Consider the following 27,271-nt stretch of genomic DNA (forward strand, 5'->3'; position numbering starts at 1 on the left):
CCACAGACACTTACTGCTGTATGACCCTGGGCAAGTAATTAACCCTGATTTGCCTTAAAAAAAGAAAACAAAAGCTGTTTTTTAACATTTGAATTCTTAGGACCTTGCACAGTACTTGGCACGGTCAATACTTAATAAATGTTGGAAATGCATCAAAATAATACCTCAAGGTCATCTAGTCATTTAGACAGTCATCACTAGGCAGTGGCTGGAGATATAAAGAAAGGAACAAGCACAAGCCTGTTTCCAGGGAGCTAACATTCTGGAGGTGGAGACAACATATAAAAATGAGGTCCATAGAAGATATAGACACAATAGATAGATTAAATCTGATTTCGGATCAGAGAGCCCCCTGGAGATGGTCAGACCTGAGCTAAGTCTTGAACAAAACTAGAAAAATCAAGAAGTGGAGATGAGGGCAGAGAATATTGAAGGCATAGGGAACAGAGTAAGGAACTGCAAGTAATCAGCATTCCTGGACCACAGATTGGGGATGATTAAAATGTTAGGAGTTTGGGAAGGTAGTAAGGAGCCAGGTTATGAAGTTTAAAATACCAAACTGAGGATTTTATCCTTGATCCTAGAAGTAATAAGGAGCCACTGGAATTCACTGAGTAGAAGGCACCATGAGGAATGAAATTGTTATGCTTTAGAAAAATCACCTTTAGGGCTCACCTGGACCAGGGAAAGATTTGAGGCAGGGAGATAAAACAGAATTCTATTATGGTAGTTTGGATTTGAGATGATGAGGGCCTGACCTGGGGTTGTAGCTGAGTGAGTGTAGAAAAAGAAATGAAAAGGAGAGACATTAGTAAAGATAAAAATGACAAGATTTGACAGTGGATTAAATATGTTGGATAAGTATGAAATAAGAGTTGAGGATGAAACATTGAGTATGGAACAGAATGAGAATGTGATGGTAGGCTTGGAAGCAGTAGGTAAGTTCAGAAGAAAGGATGTTTGGAGGTGAAGATAATGAGTTCTATTTTGGGCATACTGAGTTTGAAATGGCAGTGTGACATCTAATTAAAGTTGTTTAAAAAACAGTTAATGATATATGACTAGCTCAAGAGAGAGACCAGAGGCAGATATAAAAATCTGGGCATCATCTCCATAAAGATGATGAATCAAATTGTGGGAGCTGATCAGATCACCAAGGGAGATAGTATAGAGCAAAAAAGAGAAAAAAGAAGACATAGGAAATAACCTTGGTTAAAGGGTATGCTACAGATGAAGAGCCAGCAGGAAAGATTTTAGAGGTTAGGTAGATGGGAGGAGAAAAACCAGGAGAGGGAGGGAGGGAGGGAGAGAAACAGAGATAAGGATCAGGGAGTGACCCAGTGAGGGGTAGGGGATATGAGTCACAAAAATTTATCCATCTAGTTTCCCTTCTATAGAAGACTTTTGTAAGATTATATTAAGGGATTCTCACTGAGGATATTCATATGAATCCAGTCAATCTTTTTGCAAGTGATACCTTTATCATCATACAATTGACTGAAAAATGTAGAGAATACATTGTGCATATTGTCTATTATTTTTAAAGTATTTGAATTGGTCAAGTAAAATGCTACCTTAAAAGTTCTCTTCTAAATGTCTCCCATCCATCCATTAAAATTAATAAAGGTCCCTTGAAAGGTAGAACAATAGAGAAATAAATTTGTTCTGAAACCCTCATCACAAATACCAAATGAGACATAAAACAAGGAGACCTTGCCACCATCATAGGCATGGAAAGAAAAGAGAAAAAGCATGTATTTATATAGCTTCATATGTTATAGGCACTATGCTAAGTGCTTTACAAAGATTATCTCATTTTATCCTCACAACCACCCTGGGAAGAAAGTGCATATAGTTATCATTCTCATTTTACAGTTGGGTAAACTGAGGCAAACAGCTTAAGTGATTTGTACAGAGTCATTTAACTAGGAAGTAGATTTTTTTGTTGTTTTCTTTTTTAGGTTTTTGCAAGGCAAATGGAGTTAAGTAACTTGCCCAAGGCCACACAGCTAGGTACTTATTAAGTGTCTGAGGCCATATTTCAACTCAGGTACTCCTGACTCCAGGGCCAATGCTCTATCCATTGCACCACCTAGCTGCCCCAACTAGGAAGTGTTTGAGATAACCCTGCACACTCTTTAAGAGGGATTCATTGAGATCCTACAGATGTTGCTTTGATGATTGTCTAGTGGTGATTTCTGGTGATTTCTAATACTTTTAAGTATTAATAATGCAGTTTAAACTTAGAAGTGTATTATATGCAATTTTTTTTTCTTAGAGAGCTTGTCATTTTAACATTTGGCAGCACAGTAAATCAAAATGTGGTCCACAGGATATATGTGGTTTAAAGGCCTTGTTTCTTTTTGAGTTTAATACCACTGTTATAGAGCTTCCTGAAGAGATCTGTAACCACTCAAGCATCTGCCCTTATCATGTACATAGGAAAAACCAAGTGGATGAAGAATGTCTACTGCTGAGATTATGACATGTAGTTAGGTTTATAGCCTACAGAGCTTGTCCATCTGGAACAGACAGTGCAAATGGATGATGAATTAGACCTAGAATTAAACAGGAGGAGGAGGAGGAGGAGAATAGCTTTGATGGCCTGGCACATAATAGTCATTTAATAAGTTTTTCTTGGTTGATTGATTGATTGTAGCCAGGAAATTGCAGAGCTCCTTTAATGACTTCATGTTCCTCCTAGAAACAAAGGTTTATCTTTTTTTTTTTTTACCATATATATATTCTTCTGAATGACTTTAGAACTCTATATTGTCACTTAAGAATTCAAAATGAGTCAAAATGTCAAAATCAGACAGAGGGCTTTGGAAAGGTACATGTTGAATAGGAGCAGACTAACATATAAAAAATAAGAAATGTGAAGAATTATAATAAAGTATGTCATCAGGGACATGTATCATCAGAAAAAAAGATGTGCTGGTTCCAAAGAAAGAATGAAGAATAATAGGTAGATAGTCAAAGTGTGCTGATGTGATCTTCGTGAAGTCAGGAAAAAATAGGGAGGCCCCTCTGCATGCTGAACAGATCCCTTTGAGTTGAATTTATGAGTGGACATCTAGCAAGGAGGGTCTCTTTTTTCATCATTGTGATCCATACTGAAGGTACTGCTGTCCCTCAGATTAGCAGTCATTTAGAAGTGAGATTAGTGACTGTTTAGGGTCTTAGATAAGTCCTTTGGGGGCAGAACTCAATGTGCTTTTAAAAAAAATGTGTATTCTCAACTCCTAGCTGCCTGGTACATATTGTATACTAAATAAAGAAAAACATAATTGTTGCATTAGTAAAATCTCTCTTCCTGATAAACTGGACTTGGGCCTGTGTTTCCTTCCCTGTGATCCTTGATCAAGCAGGTTCTTTCATTATTTCCAACTTTTCATTGTAGTTAACCTCTATGTTATTTTTTTTTTGTGAGGTTGCTGGTTTCTTCTGTCATCATTGGTGTGAAATTTGGCACATTCTTGTATTAATGAAGCCTCCTTAAATGACTTCAGTGATTTAACATTAGCTTCCTGGGGCTAAGCCTTCTGGCCTCTCTCCTTGATTGGGAGAGCTATACCCTGCTGGTTCTTTAAGAAGTTTAGGTACAATTTAATTCAATTCAATAAGCAGTTATTAAATGTCTCTTAAATGTAAATTTTGCTTGATATTAGGGATACTAAACAGAAAACAAACTATTTCTGCTTCAAGGAAAATACTTCCTTGCAGAAGGGCTATGGCAAATAAACAAGTAAATCAATAAAGTACAGTAAATCAACAAATATATAGCTAAATCAGGAAAATATGCAAATAAAGCAATACAACATAATCTAAACAAATCTCAAAGAAGAGAGAATGCTAATAATTTAGGGAATCAGGGAAGGCTTTGTTATCAGGTTAGGACTTGAGTTATATTTTGAAGAATTCTGTGAAGTAGAGATGAGGAGGGAGTGCATTCCTCTTTTGGAGAGACATTTGTATAAAGATGTGAAGGTGAGAGATGGAATATAGCGTATTGAAATAACAAGGAGGCCAGTTTGCCCAAAACAACTGATGTAATATGAGATTAACAGGAAAGGTTTGTAGTGTTAACCATAATTTTCTTAGGTTAAAAATAAAATACCAAAGTTAGTTTTATAAATGAAGTTTTATCCTCTAGGATCTTACCAAAAACTCATGGGTGGATGTCATGCTTACAAACACCAAACCCAATATAAAATTTGGGGGCATTTTATTTAGAAAGGACAAAGAATCATAAAACTGAGTCGGGTAACCAATGAGATTTCACATAGTTTTACAATATGACCCTTTCATATCTTATACTACTTGCTTCAAATTCCTATTGATAAGAATCCCACTTAGACTGGAGAGGGAATGTTTGCATAGTCAAAGGATTTCCTCTCTCTTCATCCAGGATGTCTCTTATCTTGTGGTTTGTTGATGCAGGTTAAGGAAATTTAAGGTACTATCACTGAGCTTTCAAGGTGATATTGACACAAGCCTCCTATAGGAGACAGGTCTTCACATAGCAGACTAACATTTTTGCACAGACAACATTCAGGTTTACAACTATTAGTTAGAAGCCAAGAGACTAATTTTTTTTTTATCAGAAATACAGAATTAAAGAATAACAGACCTAGACAATAGCTAATCAGCAAAAAACTTTTACTCCTGTGGAAACAGCAGTAATTATTGGAGCAGAGAATCCATTTGTGCAAAGTTAAAGGACAGCTGTCTGTTCTGTGTTTTATCCTATGACAATGGGAAACTTAAATAGTTTTATTAGAATAATGTTTTAAGAATATCATCAAACTCAGCATTTTTGATTCCCTAATTTCTGCTGCCATCAACCCCTGATCCTAGTGTCTTCAGCAACCATCCAGAGTCATTCACAGTTTGTTTTCTGCTTCCTAAGAGCCATTCTAGAACATTGACTTCATCCTCTTTATCCGGAGTTTACCTGAAGCTTATATCTTCATGGAAACTTGAAAATAATAAATGGCACAATGCATCAGACATAGATACAGATTTTCAGTCTTGTGCTTTCTGGGGGGAGAATGCTATCCTTCTATGTCATACAACTTAGAAGGGATGAGACATATTTCAGACAACACCACTGTTTTTTAAGGACTTAGGAATGTCTTTTAAAAAAAATATATATATATATATATATATATTTTCTAATTACATATAAAGACAATTTTAAGAAGTATTTTTTTTTTAAATTTGAGTTTAGAACACATTTTTCCTCCCTGAATTTCCCTAAACACTATTGTGTCACCTCTTGGCATACTTGGGTGCTTTTAGATCATGAATCTCATTAATGTGAGGACTCCTTCCAGTATATAGGTAGCAGTCCATCTCTGCCTCATTTATACAGTCTTTCACCATATTTCCCTTAATTCTTTGGATTTCTACTCAGTGTGTTACAAGAGTTCCTCGGGATTTTTTTTCTGGAGTTAGTGTCTTCCTCCTCGAGATTATATTGTATCCATTTTATATTCATTTTTGTATACCATGTTGTCTCCCAAATGGATTATAATTTCTGGAAAGCAGAACTGTTTCACTTTTGTCTTTATATCTCCAGTGCCTAACATAGAGCCTCTCATACAATAGACCCTTCATAAATACTTGTTGATTCATTGATAAAAGTACTGTACCAGTGTGTCATGGGTGACTTAGAACTCTTCTTATTCAATGTTGACTCTTCTCAATGTCTGTCTAGTATCTGTCAGGGATATGTGTACTAATGACCTGCTCCATCATTTGTCCATCCTACTGCATATCATAATCTGGGCAATGCCCATTCTTCATTCTCTTGGCTTTTCCTTTGTAGATGATTGGGTGGGACCCTTCTGAGTAATTATTTATCTCATTTTGGAGACCCTGTGCTGTACCAGGGTTTGTTGTAGTCAGTACAATATCACCTGCAATTAAAAGCATCTGAAAGACTTTACTATCTGTAGGGAATTTTCCTTCATTTGGATTATGTACTGCCACCATGACAGGGGCATGCCTTTGGCAAGGTTTTGTCTCTTGTTTTAAGTTTTCCTTAATTGATACTAATAATTCCAGGATCTTTGAACAAAGTTACCTCTACCTTTACATCTTTGCAGGTGTTGAATATGATTTTGACCTGTGTGGAAGACAACCTGCCATAGGAGAGGCTTAATGTGATGTTTTGTTCTGCTAAATCAAATGTTTTATATAGTTAGCAGTGATCTTTACCATCTATCTTTTGTATCCCCATGAAGATGTGGTCTGTTGTAGAATTTCATTTGTCAAAGCCTACCTGTTCTCTTTTCAGACCTTTAGCAAGTATCCTTTGATATGTGTTTAGATTATTCTCATAAAGATTTTATAGATGTGAGAAAGTAGGATAGGGCCATAGTTATTGATATTTTCTGTCTTCTATTTTTGGTAATTATAAAGACCAAAATTTTTTCCACCCAAGTGTTTGATACCCTTCTGTCTTTCATAAATCTTGATATATCAAAATTGTTTCACCTTCTACATGAAGCTCCCCATCATTTTCCATATTTTTTATTATTGCTTGCTCCTTCCATCAATTTCTTTTTTACTCCCCATATTTTTAAAAATGCTTTTCTACTTGTAACACAGCAGGGATTGTGATGCTAACAGTCAAGATAATGTCTGCCCACTCTCCTCTTGATAAAAGAATTAGCAGAATTCTTCAAAGATATTTTCCATTTTTTAGTCCCTTTTTTTTTGCCCCCTATGGGACAGTAATCTGTCTTAAATGCCCTGATAGTACTGATAAGCTGATAGTACTTAGTGGTGTCTCTCACCAGGTTTTCTTAGAGTTTGTCTTTCCCTCTGCTCTTTCTCATTGTTTTCTGAAGTGATGCTTTTTTATTCCTCCCGCCATTCTTGTTGGTAAGATTTTACTCATGGGATAGTGTTACACTTGACTGTTAGATCCTTCTGTTGGCAAAGATCAAGGTAATTTCTAGGTTCTTATCACTTAAACTTGGAAAATGGCAAGTTTGTGTCATTGTCTTATCTTTTATGTAAATTCTGACTTATAGGCACCAACAACTTATTTAAATAGATCAGTCTGCATGGAGTTGCTTTAACTGACAAATCTTGCTGTATCTTCTCATTTTTATATTTTCCTTTATTCCAATAATATTTTATCTCTCTGTCAATTATACCACTTTTTCAAATAATGTTTAAAAATTTTGCTTTTTGCTAAGAAAAATATCACTTCCTCTTATTTGTCATTGTGAGTTTTGCTTTAAATTTAGTACATTTCCTAGGGTAAGGTGATAAACTTGATTTACCTTGAAGTATTTCAAGTTATGTTTTCTAATTATGTTTCTCTCTCTACTACTTCACCCAAGATCTGTAGAACAACCATGGATTTTTCTATTGATTCTACTTTTTGATTAAATAATTTTAAACAGCTAATATTATACAATAAGATAAGTAATCTTGTAGAGATAATATTTAAAAAAATAAAAATCCATTTGGTAATATAATAGCTAACATATCATTTACAAAAGGGTATCTGTTTATCTATCTACCTACCTTTTTATCTATTGGCAGCTAGGTAGCACAGTGAATAGAGCACTGGCCTTGGAGTCAGGAGAATCTGAGTTCAAATATGACCTCAGACACTTAATACTTACTAGCTGTGTGACTTTGGACAAGTCACTTAATCCTGATTGCCTCCGATCCAGAGCCATCTCTAGTCATCATGATTCACATATAGCCAGATGTAACTCTAGAGGAGAAAGCGAGGCTGGTGACTTAGCACTGCACCCCCTCACTCAAATCCAGCTCACTTGTATGTCATGGCATCACCACCCTGATGTCTGATCTTCTTTGAGAACAAAGGACAAACATTAGCATATATCTATATCTATATCTATCTATCTATCTATCTATCTATCTATCTATCTATGTTATCTCACTTTCCCTCACAAGTGCTCTGGGAGGTAGGTGCTATCAGTAATTTCCTTGGGCAAAAAAAAGAAACTGAAGCTGACAGAGGTTGTAACTTGGCCAGGATCACACAACTAGTAATTGTCTGAGGTAGAATTTGAACTCAGATCTTCATGACTTCTGATCCAGTGCTCTCTCTGCTACACTGTCTAGTTGCCTTGTATAGTGCTTTATTTAGTACTTAAGGCTTACAAAGATCTTTTTGTATTTAAAGTAGTTAATTTGAGCCTTACAACAACATTGTGAGGTACTCTGTTTCTTCCTGTGAAAGAAACTAACTTCAATTTAATAAACATAGTTTTCAACATTGATATTTTTGCAAGCTTTTGAATTCCACATTTTTCTACCTCCCTCCCTCCCCCCCATGATATAAGTTGTACATATACAGTCATATTTAACATATTTCCTATTAGAAATTGGATGCAATTCAGTCAACATTAAAGTCATTATGCTAGACTCTGGCATATAGAGACAAAAAGAAAACTAATCCCCACCTTTCAAGGAAGGATCTTGATGTTGCTATAATAAAAGAGGCTGAGACTGTTTGATCCATATAGGCAAGACAAGAATCAGAAGAAAGCATATCATGAAAACAAAGAGGGAAGTTATTCAGGAAGCAGTGTGGTCAATCTCATGGAAGTCAATAAGGAGGGAGACTGAGAAAAGACCATTAGTTTTTTGGGGGGGGCTTTTTTCTATTTAAAATTAATTTAAATAAATTTGATTTTAAAAACTACATTTTATTTTTATATAAAGATATGCCTTCTCTATATTCTCTCAACCCTCTTCCCCCCCACATACCTTTGAGAAAGCAAGAAAAACATAACCCCATGTTACAACATGCAAAGCCAAGCAAAACAAATTTCCACATTGGCCATGCTAAAAAAAATTATATCTCATTCTGCACTATGAATCCATCACTTTTCTTTTAGGAGGTGAGTAACATGTTGCATCTTGAGACCTCTGGAATCATATCTCTTAACTGTGTTCATCAGTTTCTAAGCCTTTCAAAGTTATTTTCTTGTTATATTGTTGTTCATGTCTTGTTCTCTTGGTTCTGCTTGCCTTACTCGGTATCAGTTCTTACATGTCTTCCCTATTCTGAAACCATCTTCTTCATCATTTCTTATAGCCCAGTAGTACTCATCATATTCATAAATCATAACTTGTTCAGTTATTCTTTGCCAGCACACAAAAAAGTTATGAATATTTTTGTCCATGTGATTCCTGAGAAAAGATCGTTGTATTTGGCAGTTAGGAAACCATTGGTAAACAAGTCAGTAAAGAGCTTGGGCAAGAAACCAGATTGAAATGTGATTTAGAAGAAGGTACACTCTCTGCCTGTAGTCAAGAAGACTTGAATTCAAATTCACTCACCCATTTATTAGCTGTGTGATCCTGGGCAAATTATTCCACCTATTTGCCTTAGTTAATTCAACTGTAAAATGAGACAGTAATAGTACCTACCTCCCAGATTGACTGTGAGGATCATTCAAAGTGCTTAGCACAGAATCTGCAAACAGGAGATGCTGTATCAATGGTAGCCATGGTGATTAAGAAGATGAAATGTAAGCAGAAGGAAGGAAATGGAGACATTGACTATAAAAGATAGAAAAGTATAGTGTTAGAGGCTGGTGAGGTTTAGGGAAGGCTTATTAAGAAAAAGAAAACTGTTTGTAAACAGCTAGGAAGGAACCAGGAGTTAAGGTGACCTGAGGGTGAATCTTATAAATTCTTAACTTCTCAATTGGTTTGTAATCTAACTGGAGTCTTACTTCCAGTTATAGAATAGAAGTGAATGGAATAGTTGGTTGACCTGAAAGGCAATCTGTCTAATCCAAACTTCTCATTTTATAGATAAGGAACCTGAGACCCTGAGATATGAAAGTTTTCTCAAGGTCATACAGTGAGTAAAGTATCAGCAGAGCTGGGAGTAGATCCCATGTCTCATTACAACATGTTGTCTGTTTTTTCCACTGATCTTTTAGAAAAAGAGAATGTGCTCTAGGGTATCTCACTAAAGAGGGCTAGGCATTTTTCCCTTGTACAGGTCCTGAGAGTCCTGATCAGAAGGGTCCTTAGAAGTCAGTATTCTTTTCAAAATGGTCATATTGTGGCTGTCTCTGAGACTCCCAGAAAAGATTATAGAAACTAGCTTTTGGGGGTAGGTACACAGCCACATGTGAGTAGAGGCTTTGGACAAATGGAGCAGCTTCTCTCCCATAGATAGGTCCTTCCTTTGAAAAGAGGAGTATTTTGAGTGGCTAGATGGTGTAGTGGATAAAGCACTGGCCCTGGAGTCAGTAGTACCTGGGTTCAAATCCGGTCTCAGACACTTAATAATTACCTAGCTGTGTGGCCTTGGGCAAGCCACTTAACCCTGTTTGCCTTGCAAAAAAAAAAAAAAACCTAAAAAAAAAAGAAAAGAGGAGTATTTTTACGTAGACTGGAATGTCCACCCGGGTCCTAGGGCACCAATTTTGGATTTAGAAGACTAGAGATTAAATAAATCTTAGCCCTGATATGTCTAGGATCATAAGATTGAGATTTGGATAAGACAAAGATCATTTACAGATGAGGAAACAGAGGTTCGTAGGGTTAAAGTGACAATGAGAATCACATGACTAGTATTTACCTGTGTGTCTCTGAGACAGGTAATCATCTCTTAGGAATCAAATTCTTTATAAAATGTGGGTAATACTTGTGCCACCTTCCCTTGAAGAGTTATTGTGGGGAAAGCACTTTACAAATCTCAGTGCTACATAAATATAGCTGATGATGATGACAGTGCCCTGGATTGGAAAGGAGAACTTGGTTGTCCTTGTATGGAACTAACCCTTTCCTTTTTTTTTTTTTTGGTTTTGCAAGGCAATGGGGTTAAGTAACTTGAGGCTAAGTGACACAGCTAGGTAATTGTCTGAGGCTGGATTTGAACTCAGGCCCTCCTGACTCCAGGGCTAGTGCTCTATCCCACTGTGCCACCTAGCTGCTCCCAAACCCTTTTCTTTCAATGAACAGAAAATGTTTAAAACTTATCATGACAATTACCTAGCTGCGTGGCCTTGGGCAAGCCACTTAACCCCACTGCCTTGCAAAAACGAAAAATAAATAAATAAAGGAGGTGGCTAGGTGGTGCAGTGGATAGAGCACTGGCCCTGGAGTCAGGAGTACCTGAGTTCAAATTTGGCCTCAGACAATAATTACCTAGCTGTGTGGCTTTGGGCAAGCCACTTAACCCCATTGCCTTGTAAAAAGAAATAAAAGTAAAACTTATCATGCCCCAGGCAATCTGGAGAAAAGCTAAAATCTTCTTCTGACCCCGAGAAGATAGGGTCTGAGGTCATGATCCTCTATGTCCTCCAATGGTAAAAAGGTGGCTAAGTATCTTTTTGATGCCAAGAAGAGGCTGATCATATTGGCAGGACTGTACACAAGTTAGAACCCTCTGACTGGCTGGAGTATGAGTCTAACAATACCTATGAATGGTGATTGATGCTTTGTTCTGGCTGCTGCTTACCAGACCCTGTGACCCTGCCCTTATACCAGTATGACCAATCCTCTCTTTTTAGGTTTCACAAGCTGATCTGGGGGAACTTTAACAGTGGATCTGAAGGTTCAGGGGTCATTGCAGGCGGAGGGGACAATGGCATCCTCACACTGTACAGTGTTTCCCAAATCCTGACTTTGGGGAAGGAACCACTCATTGCTCAGAAGGAGAAGCACACAGGTGCTGTCAGAGCTCTGGACTTCAATCCTTTCCAGGTAGGCCTATAGCCATTTGCTGTTGAAACTTCATTATATAATGTCCTCTCTAGTATGTGACTGAGGCGGGGCATTTTCTGCTGAGTGTTCCCAGGCAGACTGTGACCACCCTCAGTATGGTCAGCCCTCTGTTGAGGCCCAGATTTGTCTTCTCTGGGAATGGGGAAGCCACTGTATTTCTGTTTTTCACATAGAGCAACCTCTTGGCTTCAGGAGCAAATGATTCTGAAATCTACATTTGGGATTTGAATAACTTCAGTGTGCCGATGACTCCAGGATCCAAGTCCCAGGTGAGATTTCAATATGTCCAATGTGTAGATGGGTCCTTGGGAGAAGCTGGGAGCCAGGTTGCTCCTGGTTAAGCCACCGGAGGGCACTGAGGTTCCATAAACTAAGAAATAATGGTCAGTAAAATGATGGCAGCTGAGAGGTGAGGGGGCTTGGGGGAGAGGGCAGATCTGCTGCCAGATGGTGTTCCATAGAAGGAAGCAGGGAGCCTTCTTTCTTGGGGGCATTTATTAACCATCTTAAGGGAAAGAGTCTTTGGAAGGAGGAGGAGAGAAAGGGCTGGGGTCAGGAAGTCAGTCAAAAGCTAACTCTCTCCATCCCAGGAAAGAATTCTTTAGGATAGGGAGACTCCTAGCCTTGCCTTAGGCATGGAGGGAGCATGAATGTTCCTGGTAGGAGTTTACAGCTTATCTGGGGATAGGGCAATTCAGCTTTTCTATCCAGAAATATCTTTTTGCCCACTTGCCTGTGTCTGCCTGAGTCTGCCTGTCAGTCTGTAATGATCTTCTCTTTGCTTTCTGGCCCCTCCCTGCCTTGTGCTCACAGTATCGGGAGGTAAGTTGGGTTTGAACTCAGTAGTGTCAGCCAGCTGTTTTCTAGCTTGATTTTCTTTTTCTTTTTTTTTTTACGGCAATGGGGTTAAGAGTGAGTTGCCCAAAGTCACACAACTAGGCAATTATTAAGTGTCTAAGGTCAAATTTGAACTCGGGTCCTCCTGACTCCAAGGTGATACTCTATCCACTGTGTCATCTAGCTGCCCCTTGAGTTTCTTCTTGAATGTTTCCCATGCTTTTCTCTCTTTTCATTTCTTTGTGGGGTCAAGATTGGCCATGGGGCCCTTATCCACCCCTCCCCTTCAGGCATGATCAGAAGCCCTGAGGAAACCTTTCTGTCTTGGGCCCTGGGTTTCCCTGACTTATTGTCAGGCAGTTAATGGTCAGTGATACATTAAGATGGAGCCAGTGTGGCCACAAGGCACAAGCCTAACATACCCCTTCCCCTCAGCCCTCCCCAGTCTAGAAGGCTTCTCCTAGAAGCCCAGTCTTCTTATCCAGAATAACAGACACCCCCTAACCTGGGGGGAGGAGGCTGGACCCTGCAACTGGGTGTTTCTGCTTCAGCAGCCTCCAGAGGATGTTAGTGCCCTGTCTTGGAATCAACAAGTCCAGCACATTTTGTCCTCTGCTCATCCCAGTGGCAAGGCTGTGGTGTGGGACCTCCGAAAGAATGAGCCCATCATCAAGGTCAGCGATCACAGCAACAGGGTAAGTGATGGAGACCAGGTAGCTAGTAGGGCTTCAGGTCGCCTTCCAGCCCCCCAAATGTCCTTTCCCTGTATTCTCTGGTCTCTTCCTTAATCTTAAATGTAAAATGCATGTCCACAAAGGTTCCTTACTGGCCCCTTACTGTATCTACACCTTGTTCTTTATAATATCATTGACTCTGATTTTAGTTATCATAGGTAAAGAAACTATGTCACAGAGAATGTAGAAGATTTGCCCATAGACAAGGGACTAGGCAGATGACTTCTGAGCACTTGCTGGCACCTCAAACTCAGCATATCACTTTTTTTCTCTCTTTTTTTGGGGGGGGGCAAGGTAACGGGGTTAAGTGGTTTGCCCAAGGCCACACAGCTAGGTAATTATTAAGTATCTGAGGTCAGATTTGAACTCAGGCACTCCTGACTCTAGAGCTGGTGCTCTATCCACTGTACCACCTAACCGCCCCCAAACTCAGCATATCAAAACCAGCTCTTCAGCTCAAAAAATCCACCCTTTCCCCTTTACTTATAAATAGCAGGCTTCTTTCTGCCCTTCTCCCCTCACCGCTACATTTTAAGTTCCCTTGGAATAGTTTCTATATCTTAAACTTTGTTACTTTTCTTTTTTTTTTTTTAAGGTTTTTTGCAGGGCAAATGGGGTTAAGTGGCTTGCCCAAGGCCACACAGCTAGGTAATTATTAAGTGTCTGAGACCGGATTTGAACCCAGGTACTCCTGACTCTAGGGCCGGTGCTTTATCCACTATGCCACCTAGCTGCCCCAAATTTTTTTACTCTTTTAACACTACTAGCTTTTCTTTCTTTCTTTTTTTCTTTTTTCTTTTTTTCTTTGTTTGGCTTTTGCAGGACAGTGGGGTTAAGTGACTTGCTCAAGGTCACACAACTTTCATTTTCTTTCATTTTCTTTCATTTACTTCCCACTCTCCTCTCCTCCTCTCCTACCCCCTTAACTGCTCCTGAAACTCTTCTTCAAGGGAATCTGCCCTTGGATTCCCCTGATAGTTATTACAGGATTAATTAATGGTCAGTGGTGCATTGAGGTGGAGCCAGAATGGCAAAAGCCTAACAGACTCCCTTTCCCATTTCCAGCAGTCCTACAACCCCAGAGGACTCTTGCAGAAGGCTAACCATTCTTGTTTCCTTTGACTGTTCTAGGGACTGGTCCTCCAACTCACACTTTCTTTTGCTCATTTTAGACACTTAGTATTTGAATTGAATGTCCTGGTTCCTGCAGCCCCTTCTCTACCCTGTATTTCTGCTCTCTCCTGTCCTTTCACCATTACACCTTCCTTTTTATTCGTTGGAATTGTGGGCCTGCCAGTATCTTCAGCTTACTTAATGAGGACTCAAAGCTGAATTAAGGCTGATCAAACACCTGTGCATGGGCATCCCCCAGGTGGCCCACCTCCTTGCTTGGTACTCAGCCTGTGCCCTCCTTCAGCGTGAACCAACAAGACTTTCCTAATGGCTAGCATATGGTTCGCACCAGGTGTCTCTCTATGGAGGACACAAAAGAAGCAACGTACTCACTTTATAGAGCTCACAGTCTGTCTGGGGTTAAACAAGGTTCTCACGTGGAATATTTGGACAGAGTGTAAGGTGTGGACCTATTTGGTCCACAGATGCACTGCTCGGGTCTGGCTTGGCATCCAGAAGTGGCTACCCAGCTGGTGTTGTGCTCTGAGGATGATCGCCTCCCAGTGATCCATATGTGGGACCTACGATTTGCCTCATCCCCCCTCAAAGTGCTGGACAGCCATAGCAGGTAGTGCCAGACTTGCTATCTTGGGTGTTGGGAGGTGGATGAATTAGGGTTCTTAGCTCTCCTGTGTCTCTTAAACCATAGGACCCCAAGAGATAGATGTGGACCCCTGGGTTATAGCAAACAGCCTGAGACTACAGCCATTTACTTTCTCTCCTCATAATTTTCTGATTTTCATAGGACATGATTTTATGAAGGCATTAGCTGTTAGCCTGGCCTGGCCTCTAAATGCAGGCAGGGGGGTTGGGGGTGATTCTCTCAGACTTCATCATTGCCAGCACTCTAGACATCAAGATTATTTCACCAAGATCTTTAGCTGAAGTTTAGATCTCAGCACCCCCTCCTCCAACAGCAACTGGTACCTTCCTGACAGCTGTTCTCATATTTGGCAGTTGAGCCTTCTTACATGGGACAAGTCCTTATTGCTCTTCTGGTATTAGAAAGTAACAGACTCCCTTCTAGGACCTCATTCTAATTAGATACTGCTTGCTTAGGCAGGTTTAATTTGTACTTTTACACTGGCATTAATCCTTCAGGATGGAAACAGATACCTTCCTGGAGTGATTTCTGATTTCTGGACTTTTTAGGGGAGTGCTTTCAGTATCATGGAGCCAGGCTGACCCAGAGTTGCTTCTCAGTAGTGCCAAAGACAACCAGATCCTGTGCTGGAACCTAGGAAGTGGAGAGGTGGGCAAGGGCTAGTGGGGGCAAGAGAGGGAAGTTGGGAGGAGCAAGAAGGTGATGCCCCAGGAACTTTAGAGGTCTGTAAGACCTTGGTTTTGGGGAGGGAGTAAGGGCAATCTGGGATGCAATGGTAGAGGACAGGAGTAGTATCTCTGATTTTAAGCATGTGCTTAGAACTGTGTTGCTGGGGACCAGGCCCTGTTGACCATGTTTCCCTGTATCAGGTGGTATATAAGCTGCCCACACAGAATCGATGGTGCTTTGACGTCCAGTGGTGCCCCCGGAATCCCCCAGTGTTCTCAGCTGCCTCCTTCAATGGTTGGATTAGTTTGTACTCAGTAATGGGAGGGAATTGGGAAGCCCAGCAGAAGACCCAGGCTGACAAGGTAAAGATGAAGGGCAGGGGTGGCAGGCTCTGGGGACTCTGGGACTGGAGCTGTCAGAGAGGGTACAGGGTACAACAGTGAGTTCTCTGATGTACCCCACTTGAAGAGACAAGCACCATGTCAGTTGTCATGGTTTCTATAACTTGAGCTTGTTTCAGAAGTGCTCTGAGGGGCAGGCAGCACCATAAGAACAGCACACACCAAGAGGCAAGATCCTGGGTGATTTTGGGGGCTTTCATGGCCTCTTAGGGCCTTCATTTTCTCCTTTATAAGAGAAAGAATAATATTTCTAATACCTATCCCTGTAATAGCTATTATTATTCCTTACCTCAAAGGGCTATTTTGCACAAGTGTTTTTGCAACCCTAAAGCACCCAGTGAGTGTGAGTTGCTGCTGTTCTTATGTTTATAGAGAGCCTGGTAGATGCTAATCTTCCCTTTCTTGAAGCCTGTTAAAGCAGTGAAGACTGTAACCTCACACCTTTGCCCTCAGGAAGCATCTTATGGGTCAGATCCTGGAGTGGTCTCTGACATGCATTGGACTCCCTGTCCTGCTCCATCTTTCAGCTGCATATTATAGAAGCAAAACTCTTTAGGGCAACTCAGTTGCCATGGGTTTGCCTATATGGGACTGATCTTTGACACATGCACACTTCTGCTTTCAGATCTCATCCTCTTTCAGTAGCCTTGATCCATTTGGTACTGGTCATCCTCTTCCTCCACTGGAGGTACCAGAGCAGGTGGCTTATACCAACTTAATCCCACCACTGAAGAAGCCCCCAAAATGGATTCGAAGACCAACAGGTGCCTCCTTTGCAGTAAGTTCTGTTCCCTTCTTACTAAGAGGGAGAGAAAAAAGCCACATGAATAAATTAAGAGCTTCATAGGTGTGATCCTAGCAAATCACTTTTTTATTACCTCACTTTCCTGCTTGTTAAAATGAACAAGTTTACTTTTTCCATCAGTTGTATGTTTTCAAAGAAATCTGTGTTGGGGGCTTTGGAGGACATCAAGAAGTCTACATAATTACTCTCTCCAAAGACCTTGCATTAGAAATGATATGGTCTAGTGAATGGAGCACTATTTTGAGAGTCAGGAGATCTAGATTTGAAGAGAACCTGGCTCTCCCAAGTGCTAGTTGTGTGACCTTAGACAAGTTACTTCACCTCACTAAGCCAGTTTCCACATCTGTAAAATATAAATAGTAATTCCTATTCTACTAATTTCAGGAAGTCCTGGAATCATAGATTTTGAGCTAGAAGAGATTGTTGAGGTTTTCCAGTTCAACTTCCTTATTTTGCAGATGAGGAAATGGGACCTAAATATATTCAATGACTTGCTTCAGATATAATAGATCCAGGTTCTCTAATTTCATCTAACACTCTTTCCACTGTACTGGAGTGTCATATGAGGATAAAATGAAGGATTGTCTTTTAAAATATTTTGTAATTCATAATAAGAATAATGTAAATGTATTCCTTTTTAGCCTATGCTGGAATCCAAATTGATTCAAACTAAAGTCCCAGGGGAGTTCAGAGCAAGGGGTTCATTCTAAGCTAAACTCGACTAAGGAAGGCATATTCTGTAGGGTTATAACAGTGACCTGAACTCTGTTCAGGTCCGTTTGTCCAAGCATATTAGCCAACCCATTACTCTGGTTGACATGTGATTCCTTCCCTGATGCTCCCAATCAAGGAGGACTTCATGAAGATGATCCTTAATATGAGTCTTAAAAGATGGGTAGAGTTTGAATGGTCTAGAAGAACAGAGAGCATTCTTTGTGGGGAAAGTCAACCCATAGTAAGCACAGGAGACCTGGTAAGCCAAGTCATGGGAAACTGAAAAAGGAAAGTGACACAAGAATATGGAGGTCTTTGATTGCTGGGCAGAGTAGTTTGGCTTTCCTTCTTTAGGCAGTAAGAAAGAGTAGTAGCAGATCTAAGTATAATTTAGGCATGTTAATTTGACATTGTGAAAGACAGCTTGACTTAGGTGGAAACTGGTAGCAGAGCAACCTCTTAGGAGACTCTTGCAATATCTAGGAGTGAGGTGATGAGGACCAAAATTATTGGTGGTATTAGAGATCAAGGGTGGAAAAAGCTGCAAAAGATCTCCTAAAAGAATTACCAGAACTTCATCTATGTCAGTGTGAAAAAGGGGATAGAGAAGAAAGAAGAGTCAAGTGATATCAAGTGATATCAAAGTTTCCAGCCAGGATGGCTAGTAGAGTTTGTATTTACAGAACATAAATGTCTACAGTGAAGTCCAGACTAGGGAACTACAGTTTAGAAGTACCCACCCTTCTCAGTTCCTCTATCTGGGGAGCTCAGGTTGAGGAAAGTGTGTTCCCTAGGGATCTCTCAGCAGCCTGAAAACAGAGAAAACTATTCAGGTCAATTTGTCCAATGTCTTAGCCAGCCCATCACTCTGACTAGCATGTGATTCCTTTTCTGATGGTCTCAGGCTCCCATCAGTATCTGGTTTCTCTTTGGCCAGGGTAAGTGAGCCTGACTGATACTTCTTACTCATAAAGTCATGAGATTTCAGAGGTGGAAGCAAATCTATAAGACTGTCCAATCCTTCATTTTAAAGGTGTGGAATCTCAGGCCTAGAAAGGTAAAGTGACTGATCTAGAGTCACAAAAAGGGCAAGGTTGGAATTCAGATCTAGGATGACACCACCAGTGGTCTTTTCCCTCCCTATGATGCTGCTTTCTTTAGTGGCAACGGGAAGTGGGGGGGGGAACAAAGATCATGTTCTTTTCTGTGACACATAGATTGAATAGGTGTGATCTTTTTTCTTTTTACAGTTTGGGGGAAAACTGGTTACCTTTGGTCTTCCCAGCCCTCCAGCTCAGCAGGTGCCACAGCCTGGTTCCCACTTCATCTTCATCAGTCAAGTTACTACAGAGTCTGAGCTGTTGGCACGGTCCAAAGAACTGCAGGAAGCTTTAGGGTCAGGTAGTCTCCTGAATTACTGTCAAAACAAAATTCAACGAGCTTCATCACCATCTGAGAAGGACATCTGGCAGTTCTTAAAGGTATGAGGCTCCATGGATCCTATAGAGGCTATACCCCTAGACTAACCCCCTAATCATGTACTGGGGTAATAGTAATTCTATAGTAATTATATGGAAGCCTTAGGCTATTGAATATTAAGCCTTTGTTGAAGGCTTGAGCAGAGAGGAACAAGGAATGAAGAAAGAAAAGGAGAGGTGAGTTGTAGAGGACTTGTCTAGCTTGCAGGGTGATAAGAAAGACCTCTGGGAATGAGGACCTGCTAGATTGACTCTAAGGGAAATAGGGTGGGGTCAGGGAGAGTCTGGAAAGGTAAAAGGCAAAGCAGGGAATCTGAAAAGGACACTAGATCTTTCCTTCAGACATGGGATGTTCTTTACACAGTACTTTGATGACTGAAAAATTGAAAAGGTAGAGAGACCATAGATAAGAAATGACTGATGTTAAATTGAGGCTCAGAGGGTGGATTCTGGGGAGGAAACATGGGATAAAGAAACTCATCAGTAGACATTTGTTTACTTCCTACTATGTGTAAAGTGCTAGGGTCACAAAAAAGGTCCAAATCAGTCCCTGCCCTTTAAGAGCTCACAGTCCAGTGGGGGAGACAATGAGCTAACAACTATGTACAAAACAAGCCACACACAACACACTTGATAAATAGAGAACAATCCACAGGTGGAATACACTTGAATTAAGAGGTATTAGAGAAGACTTCCAGTAAAAGAAGGGACTTTAGCTGGAAGTTAAAGAAAACAAGAGAGATCAGTAGTCAGAGCAGAGGAAGAACATCAAAAGCATGGAGAAGAGCCAGAGCCAAGAGGTGGAGGATCTGGTTTCTGGGACAGGAGGACAGTGTAGGAAGACTGGCAAGGCAGGAGGGGGCTAGATGGTGAAGGACTTTGAAGGGCAAATGCTTCTGGAGATTGGAGAGAGCCAGTGGAATTTGTTGAGAAAGGGAATGATATGACTGGATCACATGAGAATGAAGAATGGATTGAAGTGAGGAGAGAGACATGAGGCAGACAGACCCATCAGCAAATAGTCCAGGCTTGAGGAGATGAGGGAGCAGTGTCAGGTGAGAAGGGGATCAAGAGATGCTGCAAAGGTGAAATTGACAGGCCTTGACAACACATTGATATAGGCGATAAGAGATAGTGAGGACTCTAGGATGCTTACTATGTTATGAACTTGAGAGACTGGGAGGATAGAATTGCCCTCTTTAAAATTAGGAGGAGGAGGTGGGAAAGGTTTAAGGAAGCAAAATAAGGAGTTTTGTTTCAGGCAGTCGAATTTAAAATGTATATTTGAATCTCTTTTGAGATGTCTCAAAGGCGGTTGGAAATGTGAGATTGGAAGTCAGTAGAGAGTCTGGGTCATATTAGGTAGATTTGAGAATCATTGGTGTAGAGATAGATGGAAATTAAATCCATGGAAGCTTATAAAATCACCAAGCGACATGGTATAGAGGGAGAAGAGAAGAGGACAGTACCCTGAGGGACACTTATGATTTAAGAGCATAATCTGGAAAAGGATCCAGCAAAGGAGACAGAGAAGTAGCATTCAGTGGGAGGCTAGGTGGCGTAGTGGATAAAGCACCGACCTTGGAGTCAGGAGTACCTGGGTTCAAATCCGGTCTCAGACACTTAATAATTACCTAGCTGTGTGGCCTTGGGCAAGCCACTTAACCCCATTTGCCTTGCAAAAACCAAAATAAAAAAAAAAGAAGTAGCATTCAGAGAGGCTAGGAGATGGGAAGAGGGAGAAGTAGCCTGAAAACCTCTAGGGAAGAGAGTATCAAGACAGAGAAAGTGATCAACAGTGTCAGACTACAGAGAGGTCAAGGAGAATAAGGATTGAGAAAAGGCTATTGGATTTGGCAACTAAGAAATCACTGATAACTTTGGAGAGAGCAGTTTCAGTATCCTGATTGGAGGTCCGCAACCAGATTGTAAGGGAGGAAAAGAAAATGGAAGCATCCTCACTTTTTTTTAAGATACAAAAGGCATAAGAGCTAGAGGATATTGGTTAGCAGGGATGGAAGGGTCAAGTGAAGGTTCTTTCAAGATAGGGGAAACATGGGTGTTCTTTTAGGCAGTAGGGAAGGAACCAGTAGACAAAGGAGCTTGAAAATAAGTAAAAGAATGGGAATGACACAGGGGAATCTGTTGGAGGAGAGGGGATGGAATGGGACTGTTTGAGCATGTAAAGGGGTTAAATTTGGTAAGGAGTAATGCCACTTCATCTTGTGAAACAAAAATGAAGGAGGAGAAAAATAGCAGAAGGTACAGAGTAATAGGAAACAAGAGGGAAGAAGAAGGAGCTCACAGTCAATAGCTTTACTTTTTTCAGTAAAAATTGGGACACTGCCACTTTGGGGTCACCTGAGAGAGCAGAAATTGGTCAGGGTGATGAATGATCATTTGCCATCAATCTAGATTGTAACTGAAGCTGTATTAGTATTTCTAGGGGGCATAGGAGGGGGATGGGTGGGACTCAGGTCATGGTCCTGATAAGGAAAAGCAGAACCATCAAACAAGATGCAAAGTCCCAAGTTAGGAAGATGGAGAAAGGTTGGAATGTGCCTCGATTGGAAAGAACCCAAGGCAGTTTGGCTTCCATCCTAGGACTATGGAAAAGTGTTAGTTCCCTCCTATGGGATGTGCATTAGGTCTGAAGAATCAGGGAGTTTGATGAGAAGGAGAGCAGAACAAAATGCGGTGATGAGTCAAGCTCAGAAAGTTAACTCCTGTGCATTCAGAGCAGAACATTTAAGTTGGAAGAGTCTTTGTCTTTGCTCAACTTAGTCTCTGGAGACCTCAGCCCAAGCCATTTCAGGAACATGAAGAACCTTGACTTTTTGGAACAGCCTCTGCCAAGTGTGGTTCAGGAGAGGTCCAATCACTCACTGACTGACTTTACTTCTGTGTCCCATGATTCCCTAGGTGACCTTGGAACAGGAATCCCGGACCAAATTCCTCAAGCTGTTAGGATATAGTAAGGAGGAACTTTATGAGAAGGTGAGCTGATCTCCAGTTCAGACTCCTTGTGTCTGTTGAGAAATACACAGAAAACAAGTTCCTTCCTTGGCATTGTACCCATAATTCTACCTGGGCTTAGATCCTTTTCCTCCCTGAGACTTCAGAAGGAGATGACCAAAGGTTCCCAGACAAGACTCTCAAACAGATTATGCTCTTAAAATGCTCTCAAAACATTTATAGAGCTTTGATGGTCAAAGCAAGGCCTTGAGGCAATGTAATGTGAACCCATCCGAGAACATTACATGCCCCATTGTTTCCTCCAGCAAACACAATCAGTGCATATCATGATCCTCCTTGTTCTATGTCTTTGTATGAAGTAGAGGACCCCCAACCCAGACTGAGGGAGGGCAGACTGAGGGTCATTCTGAGAGGATGCTCACAGCCCTCTTCCTGCAGATGGCCACACATCTAGGAAGTGGTTTGGAAGTAAGGGAGAGTCCTCACCCCAAAGGAGGTGACCTCCGCTGGAACAGACAAGCCTTCTGCAGGCAGGTGTGGCGGGAGCCCTTCCTGGACATTCTCACATTTGGGAGGGCAGACTTGGAACTTTGGGCTCCCTTCCCTGTCAGAGTTCTCACTTCCATTGTAGCTCCTTGGGGTGGGGTTGGGCCTTAGCTCATTTTATCCTTTCCAGCCCTTCACTTCATCTCCACCCTTGCTCTTGAGGAGACAAATGAGGGAATAGACTCACAAAGAGATGCCCAAACTAGCCAATAGGCTATTCTTGAGTACAGACCCTAAGTTGTCATCTCTCTTCTCCCCCTCCTGGTACAGGGCTCCAGACACTCTTCCGAAGAATCTGCTGCATCTTCTGCCTTCTTTGATGAACTTGTCCCTCAGAATATGGCCCCATTGGAGATCCCTGTCACAGAAGGTGCCCCCACCTACTTGTGCAAACTCAAGCAATAATGCTCCATAAAGAACACTTTGTCTCCCGCTTTGCCTCCCTTTCTGAGCTTTTTCTTTGACATGATTTTCAGGGGTGACTCTATCCTGTTGTCTATTAGGAAAGGCTTAATAATAGATGCTGTGCATCAGCCCTGCATGGTATCTCCTTTCTCAGTCCCACCTTTCTGCCTGAAAGACAAAGAGAATCCCACACCGGCTAAATGCTTGCCTCCACCAAATACAGTTTTCATGGTTTCCAGCTTGGAATGGTCCTGGGCAAATCCCCTGGGGAGGGAGACCTAAGAGTGGAGGCCTGGATAGAAGTAGGGCAGAGGGTTAAGTAAGGGGATTTTGAGGACCGCCATTTCCATAGCTGAGGAAGGGATTGGGGATAAGAGTCTTTGGTATATATTTGGGGAAATGATGGTAGGATCGGGGTGAGGGTGGGAGGTGTTCTGAATATAGTTGTTCAGGGTATGGGTTCCAGGTCCTATGTTTGTGAAGGGGTTTGGTCTGTGATTTGACTGATGGAAGTGAGGGCCCTCTCCTTGCAGACACTGATGGACTGCTAAGCCAGGCTCTGCTGCTGGGAGAACTAGGTCATGCTGTGGAACTGTGCCTGCAAGAGCAGAGGTTTGCGGATGCTATCATCTTGGCCGGAGCTGGTGGGGAGAAATTGTTGCGGAAAACTCAGCAGCGCTACTTTGCCCAGAAGAAATCCAGGATTGCTTCAGTATGTGCCAGTCCTTGGGGAGGAGAGGGCTTATTGCTTCAAATAGACCTGGGAATTGTGATGCAGTGCATGCTTAGAGCACAACCATGCAGTGTGGTCTTTCCCAGCCATCATATTGGTGGGGAGCCTTCCATTTTGCCTCCCCTATGCCCTCAGCCTGCGGGCTGACAGCCTTTTCCTGCACCCTCTGCAGCTTCTGGCCTGCATAGTAGAGCAGAAGTGGAGGAATGTGGCATGTTCATGCAATCTGACAAGCTGGAAAGAAGCTCTGGCTCTCCTGCTGACACACTGTGGCCACCAAGACTTCCCGAAGCTCTGTGGTGGGTATGCCCAGCCCCTCTTCCCTGAATCTCTTCCTTTTCACTTCATCATCCTGGTCAAATGAGAAAGACTGTTATCATTGACCAACTGCCTTGCTACAATTCAGGTTCCATTGCCACTGAACTGAGCCAGCCTGCCCCAACATGAAGCCAATACCACCTGGCTGCCAGCCATTCTTCTGGAAGAGAGGCACAAGGAGCAATCTTTCTCATGTTAGCAAAATTTCCTTCTCTCTGCAGATATGCTGGGAACCCGCTTAGAGCAGGAGGGTGGAGGAAAACTGTCTGTGGAAGCCTGCCTCTGTTACATATGCTCAGGAAACGTGGAGCGACTGGTGGAATGTTGGGTGAAAATCCACCAGACATCTTCACCCATGGCTCTACAGGTATGAAAATCATTTGTATACTGAGATAGGCACTGAAGTCTGCTGCCACAGGACTAGAAAAATGAGCATCAGAGACTTTGGGATCTAGTGAGGTTCCTTAGAGTTGGGGGTCTTCTTTGAGGATACCTGGGTTGGAATGAGGGAAAAGCTGACCTGGTTTGGGGTAGATCTGAGCAAGTTGAACAGAAAGGAAGATGGGGGTTGGGACAGAGTAAGCTACCTTTTTCTGAGGGGTAATTTCCTTCACTGACCCTGAGTTTTGATCAGAAGGCTTCCCTACCCCCCACCATCTACCCTGGGAATCTCAAGCTAATCAGGTTGGAGTCTTCTCACCTGTCTTTTTCTTTTTCCCTATTACCAAAGGACCTGATAGAGAAGATAATGGTTCTTAATAGGAGTCCAGAGCTATTCCATCACCCTGACGGGGCAGTCCCTGGCCCTGCTACAGCTCGCAGTATTACTCAGTATGCCGGCCTGCTGGCAGCCCAGGGAAGCCTTACCACCGCCATGAGCTATCTCCCCAAGCACTGTGCTCAAGTGAGTAAGCCCCTGGCAGAAGGAGGGCTAAGGTTGGGGCAGGAGAAAGAAGGGATGAACCTTATTGGGGTCAGGCCAGCATGGGTCCTTTGTTCCATTTCTCCATGTTGTTGTTGTTATTGCAGCCCCCTGTCCAGCAGCTGAGAGATCGCCTCTTCCATGCCCAAGGGTCTATGCTCCTGGACCAGCAACCTCCTCCTTTCCCTTTTCCCCGGATCCAAGTGGGATCCTCTCCCCAGCCTAGAGGCCCTGGAGCCCATCCCCAGGCTACAGGGTTCCGGCCTCTTCAGCAAGTGAGTCCCCACCTTGCAATGATATGGAAAGCGCAGAGAAACATGTCTGGCATGTTCACATATATGGAAAGGGCATTGCATTTTGGAACAGAAGAGCAGGGTTAGCATCTCAGTTCTGTCTCCTGTCTTCCTGTGACCCCCAGGAAAATCATTTCAACTCTCTAGGCCTCAATTTTCTCATTTATGAAGTAAAAGATGAGATCAGTCTGAAAATCCCTTTGAGCTCTAAATCCCGCAAATGATGGATCTCAGATCTTGAGGTTGAGAGTATCAGGGACATGCTGAGAACTCCCACATGAGCTGACCCCTTCTCTTTTGCTCCTTTAGAATATCCTTCCCCTCCCAAGGCTAGATAGATTCATAGTCAACTTCTGACTGGTCTTGTAACATCAATAGATCATTTCTACCAGTAGTACACAGAAAGTTGTTCCCTTCAGTATACCCCTCCCTGGTTTCTGTCACACACTCATAGATTCCCTTCTCTCCATAGGTCTCAGCTCCACCCCCAGGACCAGGGGTCTTCATGCCTCCATCCTCAGCGATGATACCCATCACCCACCCAAGTACCTATCCAGGCCCCAGAACCCAAACCACAAGGGACCCTAGGGCAGCAGGTGCTCAGCTGGTTCCACCTCCCCCACCAGGGCCTAGAGTAAATTCAGGTGAGCAAGTGGCTAGGAGTAAATGAGTAACCAAGAGAAGTTGCCTGAGTTCTGGCCTAGTCATGCCAGGTGCCATTCTCCTATTTTCCTCGGATCAATTCCTGGACTTCTGTCCTAATTCTCTTATTTATGAGTCAGGGAAATAAGGGTCACCAACAGCTTTTTCATTTCCATTTCAGCTCTGCCTCAAGCCCAGCTTCTGGGAGTGCAGTCAACTCAAGCGCCTGGTCCTATGAGCTTCCCTGGCACCCAGGCCTTCCCTAGGCCACCTCCACCAATGGTTCCCCAGATAGTATCATTTCCTGGCTCCACTTTCCTAGCAGGCCCATCTACTTCACTTCCAACCTGGGCCCCTAGTCCTGGTCTGCCACCTCCCATCAGCTCTCAACCTCCAGTCCCTCCCGTCAGTTTCCCTGTGACATGCTGTCCTCCTGGTGGGCCTGGTGCTCCAGTTTCTAGACCTTTGCCAGTCACTGGCATTCTGGATCCCCACTCAGGTCAGTTTCTTTTTTTCTCCCTTCTGTCTCCTTCTCAAAGGGGGTCCCTCCAAAAACTCCCTTCTGATTCTTAGTCTTTCAAACTTCTGTTACCATCTGGGCCTTCATAGGGTTAGAAAATGTCCAGTTGAGAAAATGCATTTGCTTCAACTGGAAGGGGGCAAAGGGGTGAGATTCCTGTTCCCCTTGTTGCACAGACCTCCATCCTTGGGAGACATAGCCCTTTATGCTTCTTTCTGTCCATCCCTCTGAATCTCACAGGACCCCGAGAACCCTGCAGAGATACCTCAGCTTCCAAGGGAGGCCTCCAAAGAACAAAGGTTAACCCCTGCCCCCATACCACTCTTGCCCACCCCCTCTCTATTCATTCAGCCCCATCACAATGCCATTTATCTTGGTCCCCACCCCCATGCTCACTCTTGCTCTTCAGTCTTCCATAAGAACCCAAGGAAGTTCCCAATTGGATCTGTGACCCTTTATCATTCTTCATTTTAGCTGCCTGAGATGTTTATTCCACCAGCCCCCATCACTACTCCTATTGGGAACCTGCTTCCTTATCCTCAAGAAGCCTGCTCCCCTGGCCCTCCCATCACTGGCATGAGTCAGGCCCCCCCAGGAGCTCCAGGAGAGCTCAGTCTGCAAGTAAGATGAATGAAGGGGTGAGAGGCTTTTTCCCCCAATTACACCCCACCCCCCAAAGAGACCCTCTCTGGTATACTATGCAGAGTAAGAGCTAGATCAGACCAGAGGCCTCCTTTTCTCAAGAGAGATTAA

General features: G+C 42.3%; 1 protein-coding gene across 6 annotated transcripts in view; it reads left to right on the forward strand.

Moving 5' to 3' along the window:
* SEC31B (SEC31 homolog B, COPII coat complex component) overlaps positions 1-27,271 on the forward strand; it is a 34,529-nt gene that overhangs the window by 3,533 nt on the left and 3,725 nt on the right. For 3 of the 6 annotated variants that reach the window (XM_074233915.1, XM_074233912.1, XM_074233913.1), the window contains exons 4-23: positions 11,535-11,727; positions 11,922-12,017; positions 13,137-13,280; positions 14,918-15,060; positions 15,645-15,744; positions 15,966-16,127; positions 16,792-16,944; positions 18,936-19,166; positions 22,086-22,160; positions 22,578-22,673; positions 22,956-23,055; positions 23,624-23,802; positions 23,996-24,122; positions 24,363-24,508; positions 24,872-25,045; positions 25,171-25,338; positions 25,829-26,000; positions 26,180-26,497; positions 26,759-26,817; positions 26,993-27,139. In XM_074233915.1, the coding sequence (XP_074090016.1) occupies positions 11,535-11,727; positions 11,922-12,017; positions 13,137-13,280; positions 14,918-15,060; positions 15,645-15,744; positions 15,966-16,127; positions 16,792-16,944; positions 18,936-19,166; positions 22,086-22,160; positions 22,578-22,673; positions 22,956-23,055; positions 23,624-23,802; positions 23,996-24,122; positions 24,363-24,508; positions 24,872-25,045; positions 25,171-25,338; positions 25,829-26,000; positions 26,180-26,497; positions 26,759-26,817; positions 26,993-27,139 (2,983 nt within the window). The remainder of the gene's footprint in view (positions 1-11,534; positions 11,728-11,921; positions 12,018-13,136; positions 13,281-14,917; positions 15,061-15,644; positions 15,745-15,965; positions 16,128-16,791; positions 16,945-18,935; positions 19,167-22,085; positions 22,161-22,577; positions 22,674-22,955; positions 23,056-23,623; positions 23,803-23,995; positions 24,123-24,362; positions 24,509-24,871; positions 25,046-25,170; positions 25,339-25,828; positions 26,001-26,179; positions 26,498-26,758; positions 26,818-26,992; positions 27,140-27,271) is intronic. The other 3 variants (XM_074233917.1, XM_074233914.1, XM_074233916.1) reach the window with 2 other exon arrangements.

Source organism: Macrotis lagotis, chromosome 4, assembly GCF_037893015.1.
Source record: "Macrotis lagotis isolate mMagLag1 chromosome 4, bilby.v1.9.chrom.fasta, whole genome shotgun sequence".
In the NCBI taxonomy this organism is placed as follows: Eukaryota; Metazoa; Chordata; class Mammalia; order Peramelemorphia; family Peramelidae; genus Macrotis; species Macrotis lagotis.